At 42.8% G+C, this 8,583-nt stretch overlaps 1 protein-coding gene across 2 annotated transcripts; it reads left to right on the forward strand.

Annotated features, from left to right (window-relative positions):
• The first annotated feature begins 56 nt into the window (after positions 1-56).
• Positions 57-6,364, forward strand: ubb (ubiquitin B). Of its 2 annotated transcripts, XM_020649964.3 has the most exons (3): positions 57-194; positions 845-2,452; positions 5,608-6,364. In XM_020649964.3, the coding sequence occupies exons 2-3, from the start codon at positions 858-860 to the stop codon at positions 6,296-6,298; spliced, it is 2,286 nt and encodes a 761-aa protein (XP_020505620.1). In that variant the 5' UTR covers positions 57-194; positions 845-857; the 3' UTR covers positions 6,299-6,364. The 2 variants fall into 2 exon arrangements, with proteins under 2 accessions (XP_020505620.1, XP_029136248.1); XM_029280415.2 differs by lacking the exons at positions 57-194; positions 845-2,452 and adding an exon at positions 4,855-4,992 and having other exon boundaries at positions 5,601-6,364.
• The last annotated feature ends 2,219 nt before the right edge of the window (positions 6,365-8,583 follow it).

The following is an 8,583-nucleotide window of genomic DNA, read 5'->3' on the forward strand; positions in this document are numbered from 1 at the left end:
AACTTTATATGGGAGAAGTACGCTTCGGATCTGTAGGAACTACTTTCAAATGCGGACGGATATTGGGGGATGACGTGTGCAGACGCCGCTATATATAGAGTGTTTTGTCTGTGGTGCAGTAGACATCGTCCACGAAAGAGACGGAAGCATAACTGCGCAAGCAAGAAACTCGATATTTACTGCGTCTATCGACAGTAAGTACTGTTATTATTCTTTTTATGTTGATGAAATAGCTGTTCTTATCGACAATGGGTTTAAATTTTAAGTTGTATAGCTTGGTCGCTGCCCAGAAGCTTTATAGTTAGCTTCAGACGATTGGGAAAAACCGATAACTCGGAAATTATTCTCAAATTGTCATTTAAATTTGGTGAAAACACTATCCCTGCAGATTTCGGGCGTTTTACACGGTGATTTCGATGGTTAACGTCGAGCTATTTGTTACCGTGTTCGACGTCAGCTGTAGTGTTAAGCTAATGCTAGCGATAGCAATGACTCGACATTTCGAGTGCGTCCATTATCTGATGACGTCAGCTGAACAAAAGGAAGGTCAAAATGATCTCAAAATGGCGCTCGCTCCATATTTTCTACCAAGCTATCTGTTATGATGATTTGACCCTTCATTTAATGTTTAATTGAACTAATAATTGAAATGTGATTATCTAGAAATATTGTCTGATGTAAAGCAACAAGCCATACAAATGTATATCTAATGAATTGACTTAAGCTGAAACAATCTTAATACAATTTTATTGACTATTAATTATTCTAGCTCTAACTGTATGTAAATGCATTACTTAAATCAGTTGTCAGTAATTTATATTTTATGTACTTTTTATCTACATAGGTGAAGAAAAAAAATGCAGATCTTTGTGAAGACCCTCACTGGCAAGACCATCACCCTTGAGGTGGAGCCAAGTGACACCATTGAAAATGTCAAGGCAAAAATCCAGGACAAGGAGGGCATCCCCCCAGACCAGCAGAGGCTGATCTTTGCTGGCAAACAGCTGGAAGATGGCCGCACCCTCTCCGACTACAACATCCAGAAGGAGTCCACCCTCCACCTTGTTCTGCGTCTGAGGGGAGGCATGCAGATCTTCGTGAAGACCCTCACTGGCAAAACAATCACCCTGGAGGTGGAGCCAAGTGACACCATTGAGAATGTCAAGGCCAAGATCCAGGACAAGGAGGGCATTCCCCCAGATCAGCAGAGGCTGATCTTTGCTGGTAAGCAGCTGGAAGATGGCCGCACCCTCTCCGACTACAACATCCAGAAGGAGTCCACCCTCCACCTTGTCCTGCGTCTGAGGGGAGGCATGCAGATCTTTGTCAAGACCCTCACTGGCAAAACAATCACCCTGGAGGTGGAGCCAAGCGACACCATTGAGAATGTCAAGGCCAAGATCCAGGACAAGGAGGGCATTCCCCCAGATCAGCAGAGGCTGATCTTTGCTGGTAAGCAGCTGGAAGATGGCCGCACCCTCTCCGACTACAACATCCAGAAGGAGTCCACCCTCCACCTTGTCCTGCGTCTGAGGGGAGGCATGCAGATCTTCGTCAAGACCCTCACTGGAAAGACCATCACCCTGGAGGTGGAGCCAAGTGACACCATTGAGAATGTCAAGGCCAAGATCCAGGACAAGGAGGGCATCCCCCCAGACCAGCAGAGGCTGATCTTTGCTGGTAAGCAGCTGGAAGATGGCCGCACCCTCTCCGACTACAACATCCAGAAGGAGTCCACCCTCCACCTTGTCCTGCGTCTGAGGGGAGGCATGCAGATCTTCGTCAAGACCCTCACTGGCAAAACAATCACCCTGGAGGTGGAGCCAAGCGACACCATTGAGAATGTCAAGGCCAAGATCCAGGACAAGGAGGGCATTCCCCCAGATCAGCAGAGGCTGATCTTTGCTGGTAAGCAGCTGGAAGATGGCCGCACCCTCTCCGACTACAACATCCAGAAGGAGTCCACCCTCCACCTTGTCCTGCGTCTGAGGGGAGGCATGCAGATCTTCGTCAAGACCCTCACTGGTAAAACAATCACCCTGGAGGTGGAGCCAAGCGACACCATTGAGAATGTCAAGGCCAAGATCCAGGACAAGGAGGGCATTCCCCCAGATCAGCAGAGGCTGATCTTTGCTGGTAAGCAGCTGGAAGATGGCCGCACCCTCTCCGACTACAACATCCAGAAGGAGTCCACCCTCCACCTTGTCCTGCGTCTGAGGGGAGGCATGCAGATCTTCGTCAAGACCCTCACTGGCAAAACAATCACCCTGGAGGTGGAGCCAAGCGACACCATTGAGAATGTCAAGGCTAAGATCCAGGACAAGGAAGGCATTCCCCCAGATCAGCAGAGGCTGATCTTTGCTGGCAAGCAGCTGGAAGACGGCCGCACCCTCTCCGACTACAACATCCAGAAGGAGTCCACCCTCCATCTTGTCCTGCGTCTGAGGGGAGGGCAGTAAAGCCATTCAAATGATTCCATGTTCTTAACGTTATTTCCTCAAAGTTTACGTGCTATGTATGAAATGTTCTACATGCCCTGTTATGAAAATGTTACAAGTGAAAAACGACATGACCAAACGTTTAATGCACATCACTTAATAAAACTTTAAACTGAACTTCCTGGTGTTGTTCCTTCATTGTTTAGTACTATTTATCAGCAGAGGATACTGATTGGTTTAATATGGTTGTCAGTAAAGTAATCAGTTGCTAACTTTAGAGGGATGAATGTGGTTTATTATGGTGGGGGGGCAGGTAACTATTTAGTAGTTGTTATTCTCTTCTCATATGTTACAGGTTTATCAGAGGCAGATTTAGAATATGAAAGTACTGAAATATCATTTATGAATTTGGCAAGCTCTTTGACAAAATAATTACTTAAACATTTATTTTAAAGCTGTACAAAGTTTATGATTTGAACTATAGTAAAAACCAGAACATGTCCCTTGTTTTGAAGTGAGAAGTTTAGAAACAGTAGAAAAAGATGCATACTCAAGTGCATGAGCACAAGAAATAGAAAAATGCATGCTCAATGTCTTGAAACATTGTAGAGTAACAGCAGCTGTTTCACCAGCAGTGGTGACAAATTTAAAATACTAATTCTGATAATAAATATCCATATTGCTTTTGTAGTTTTCATATCTAATACTACTGCCATGTGTATAAAAGCCAACAATACAGTAAATAAAATACCTTTACATCAATTTGTACTCTTTGAATATATATGGGAATAATTAAAACTCTAATCCGGGTATTAAAGGGGACTAGAACTCCTGAGCAGTCAGAAGAAAAGTCTGCAGAACACTGGAGAGGTGTAGAGTTTATATGAAAGGGTATGTGGCGCCATCTACTGTCAAGCAGCCAGACAACATGTTACCAAGGAGACAAGGCTGGGCTGATGTTCACTAATCTTCAAAGATGGGATACAGGAAGTGTAAGTTGATGATCTCTGATTCGAGGAAATCATCCCTTTGTTCTTTTGAATCCCAAAGGTTCAGTTTGAGGTGTTTTGGTTACATGCATCCTCCCTAATAAGGAAAGAACATCTCTCTACGGGATGAAACGAAGGCTTCAAGGACCACAGGTCGGTAACGAGCTGGATGATATAATAAAAATGTCACATTATTTTCTGAAATCTCAAGAAGAACTTAAAGAAGCAGCTGTTACCAACACATGATTCACTGATGTTATGGTCAGTGGCAATCACAGAGTCTTTTGGGGCCCCTATAGGCATAGAAATTCAACGGGGGCCCCTCCAACCAGCATTCCTCGTGAAAAATTATGACGATGCGTTTGTCAGCGCAGGACGGGATGACGTCATAAGTATTATTTTGTGTTAAAGATTTATCCTTGGGCCTTCTGTTCCTTCACTGGAGAGAGAGGACAGTGGATACAGTCAGAAATCAGAGAGGGGGGGGGGGGACGCAGGACAGGATCCACAGGTCTGACCCGAACCCGGCCACCTGCCTGAAGGACCCCAGCCTCTGTAAATGGGGCGTGAGTACTAACCACTGCACCACCAGCACCCCATGTTGTAAGTACTCTGACACAGGAAACGATACTGTACAAATGGTGTGGGCAGAGTCTGTGTTTATTTCAGTTACTCCCAGACAGATTACTCCCCTTGGTTTTCCTTTGGTGACTTTCAAACTAAGGGGGCCCCGTTAGGGAGGTTTCTTACTGTCATTACAAACTTTGCACATTTTGAGCCACTGCAGATTTAAAATAAGGGTTTTACAGTCCTTAGGAGCCCCCTTCTGGCCCAGGGCTCAATATAATCATAATGTGTGATGTTATATTGGACGCACACGTTATCAGCTAAGATATTTTAGTTTAGTTTTTGGGACTTCAGGGGCTCTGGGGTATTGTGTATTTACAAAATTAACTAGAATACAATTAAATTAAAGACAAAAATTTCTATAAGAAATAAGATATTTTTTCTCCCTCTTGTTTTTGTCTTTTTCTGGTTAAACTTTATTGAAATATGGAAATGTACAAAGAGTCAGACAAGGCAGTTTACAAAAGGACATTAAGTACAAGGAAACCCCTAAACCTTAATAATTCCCAATTAAATAATTTAACTGATGGACTCATTTAGAAAAAAGGTTCTGAATAAATTGAAATCATTGACATTGATTTTGCTGTTTGTAACTAATACAATAGACTCAAAAAAGCATGTTAAATCAGTCAGAAAAAGCTTAAAAGGAGGGAGTAAAACTAAGAACTTTGGCCTTCAGAACAATACATACGATAATAAAATAAATAAGTTGACAATGGCAGACAGTTTTTTTTATTTTACATGTGAAATAAGTGAAAAAAATATTTTATCTCCGATGTTTATCGCTTCTTTAATAGGAACTATTTTCAATTGCGGATGAACACCCTTCGATGACGTGTGTCCGGTATAAAATCATCCCGTCGTCCTGGCAACCGTACAGTCAGAGAGAGAGACACATCGCAGGGGAAAAATAGGTCAAGAAGATACTGAGTCAAACTGTAAGTACATTCTGCGTTAAAACTCAAAACAATGACGAAAATGTCGATGTTATTAACGATACTGTTGTCTGCTTAAGTTGTTTAACCAATTTACGGCTTTCTTCCCGGTTTTCGGGGGCCGGTTTGCCGCTCGTAAACAACGACAACGAAGGCCAAAAAAAACAATAGCATATTTTTAAAATGGCGGCGGTGCTCGAATCACCGGCCCCCTACCAGTTTGTCCAAGACTACAAGTCAGTATTTTCGCGTTTTGTCAGAAGAAATAACTATTACACACATCATATGAACGTAATTTCAACAACTAGCCGACGTATTAAACGAGCTAACCGTAAAAGATAGACCTGGCAAGAAGAAGTAATTTATTTTGTATTCATGGGGTGTTGTAAATGTTTATAGCCCTGTGAATTAAATTAGTTTGATATTTGTCAATCCCTCCCGAGGGCCTGGACCTGGTAATTTACCTGATGATCATTTATACCAATGTACGATGACTTCCCCTTCATGAGCAATGGTGGTTTGAGAGATAACAGAAGTGCTTCTGTTGTCTTTTTCACCCTATATCATTAAAGGGTATTTGTAACATGATAATAAAATGATAATTCTCACAGGTCCAAACATGCAGATCTTTGTGAAGACCCTCACTGGCAAGACCATCACCCTAGAGGTGGAGCCAAGCGACACCATTGAAAATGTCAAGGCCAAGATCCAGGACAAGGAGGGCATTCCCCCAGACCAGCAGAGGCTGATCTTTGCCGGCAAGCAGCTGGAAGATGGCCGCACCCTCTCCGACTACAACATCCAGAAGGAGTCCACCCTCCACCTTGTCCTGCGTCTGAGGGGAGGCATGCAGATCTTCGTCAAGACCCTCACTGGTAAGACCATCACCCTGGAAGTGGAGCCAAGTGACACCATTGAGAACGTCAAGGCCAAGATCCAGGACAAGGAGGGCATCCCCCCAGATCAGCAGAGGCTGATCTTTGCTGGTAAGCAGCTGGAAGATGGCCGCACCCTCTCCGACTACAACATCCAGAAAGAATCCACCCTCCACCTTGTCCTGCGTCTGAGGGGAGGCATGCAGATCTTTGTGAAGACCCTCACAGGCAAAACAATCACCCTAGAGGTGGAGCCAAGCGACACCATTGAGAATGTCAAGGCCAAGATCCAGGACAAGGAGGGCATTCCCCCAGATCAGCAGAGGCTGATCTTTGCTGGTAAGCAGCTGGAAGATGGCCGCACCCTCTCCGACTACAACATCCAGAAGGAGTCCACCCTCCACCTTGTCCTGCGTCTGAGGGGAGGTCAATAGTTGGTACCATGTTTTCAGCTGAATTACATGACAACCTAAAGAAATAAAAGTGGACCGACTAAGTTATACTGTGTGTTACCTGTTTTTGTTGCATTCACCTTAAGAACATGAACACATTGTTGAAATATCTTTAATTTAACACATTTGACTAAAATCTTCATCCTGTCTGCTCAGTGTAAATAGAGACGATGCAGACATATCGCCTACGTGTCTGTATCCAACATCCCAAACTGTAACTGTATGTTTTAGAAAAGGTATATTTTACATTTATTTCAGTGTTTTATATCTGAAGAGAACAGATGTTCTTTTAAAGGTAACTCTAAAATGGACTTCAGCTCCATGCAGACAGGAGTGTTGAATAGAAATAATGTGACACTGAAGTTAGCTGGGTGGCCATTTTTGTACTACTAATCTAAAATTTGAAGACTTGCAGCCCCCTCACTCAGAAGGCAGATATTATGGCATAATGTGGAGTATAGCTTTCCTGTCGACAACGATATCAAGCCTGTCTGTCAGTTTATTGAAAATCTGAGAGGCCACAGAGTCCTCATAGTCACAGACATTACAACATAATTCATGGTTGCTTAATTTCTCTGAAGAGGAGATTAGGCTGGCTTACCTTTGAGTTCTTTCTAAATTGTTCCTGGAGGTTGGTTTGTGAAGTTACTGACCCTCTGTTAAACCAGGAGCATTTATAGATCTACACATTAACAGATCTAATATTAAAAGTCATCAACTCTTTATAATGACATCCTGTCAACAGAGAAACCTTGTGACTTACAAGTCTGTGAACGATTGTCCAAAACCCTGTGAGCTCTGGACTCTGAATCCTGGATGATGTTAAATCAGTTACTCATGAAGCTGTATATAAGGGATGTAATGTTCCTTTTATCCACAAGGTGGCGCTATCTCTCCAGCTCTCCATCGTCAGGATCATAAAAGCCTTTACTTCCGTGTGTACTCTGGGGAGAGTGCAGATCCAGCTCGATTTGTTTTGTTCCTTATTTCATAAACTTGTTAATCTGACAGAGCTCATATAAATCTCATAAAGCAGCTGCTGTGCACAGCTGGGCTGGTGATCGCAATTTATCTCTGAATTTCAATATTTAATCGCATGTTGGAAATTCAATTATTCACATTTAAAAATATAAATTGGCTTTTATTTTGAATTTTTGTACTGTCTTTAGCTGAGAGTACTTTACTTGCTGTGTGCTTTAATTTTGAAATAAGTAAGGACATTCTGGTAGACGGAAGGTTAAGACATTAATTTGAGCACAGAAAAAGGAAGTGGTTATAGTCCTCCAGGCGGGCAGCCCAGGTTCAAGTCTGATCTGCGGCTCCTTTCCCACTCTCTCTCTCTCCCCAGATTTCGTACTCCATCCTCTCTCCCGTCTAAATAAAGGCGAAAAGCCCCCAAATAAATCATAAAGTCAATGAACAAGCGCTATAATGTAAACAGAAGTTATGTTATTAAAGGCACAGTATGTAAATTCAGCCACCAGGGGGCTCTCAATCAAAACAATAACAAAGGATGACATCGAGGCTAGCCCCCGATGAAAACGACCTCCAAGTTGACTGTAGTCAGCGGTCTTTGTGGTAACAGCCGGTGTTTCCATGGCAACGATAAACATGTCGTGCCTGTCATGGCGGCCGCCGCGACAAGACACGTCTCGTTACAACTCTGAAATGTGTTACAGCTCGACGAGCGGCATTCAGTCGTTTACTTTTATTTTGAATCTTCATTATCTGCTCCACTGTCCTGCTTTCTTTTCACTTCACTACAGAATATTTGTACCTTACGTTCACATTTTTAAACATCTTATTAATGATGTTTCACATGTTTCAGACACTGCTCGTCTCCGTGTGTCAGGACTTAGTTTTTGTTCTCCTTTTCTCCACGAGTTTATAGTTAATTTGTTCAAAGTGCACAGGAGGACACAGGGATTCACATTTCACAAAGCAATAAAACTGGATTTACAGGATAAAAACTTTACAGGAAGCATAAAACTTAAACCGCCGCTCGCTCTCCACTGGACGCTTTTTCATTTTTGTTATCTTTCTTCTACATCTGTCTCTCTTTCTATGACACTGTTTGCTAAATCGAGGTTGATTTCATACAAACTTGTGTCTCTCCTACAGGAGCATAAACAATTGTTTCACACTCAGGTAGCTCGTGGTCAGTCTACCTGTGATGGTTATGACATCATGACATGTAATGATTACCTCTGAAACAAACTATTGAGCTCTAAGGTGCACATTAAGGGTGCCTCTTTCATTTACCTGCC

The sequence above is a fragment of the Labrus bergylta genome, chromosome 14 (genome assembly GCF_963930695.1).
Source record: "Labrus bergylta chromosome 14, fLabBer1.1, whole genome shotgun sequence".
In the NCBI taxonomy this organism is placed as follows: domain Eukaryota; kingdom Metazoa; phylum Chordata; class Actinopteri; order Labriformes; family Labridae; genus Labrus; species Labrus bergylta.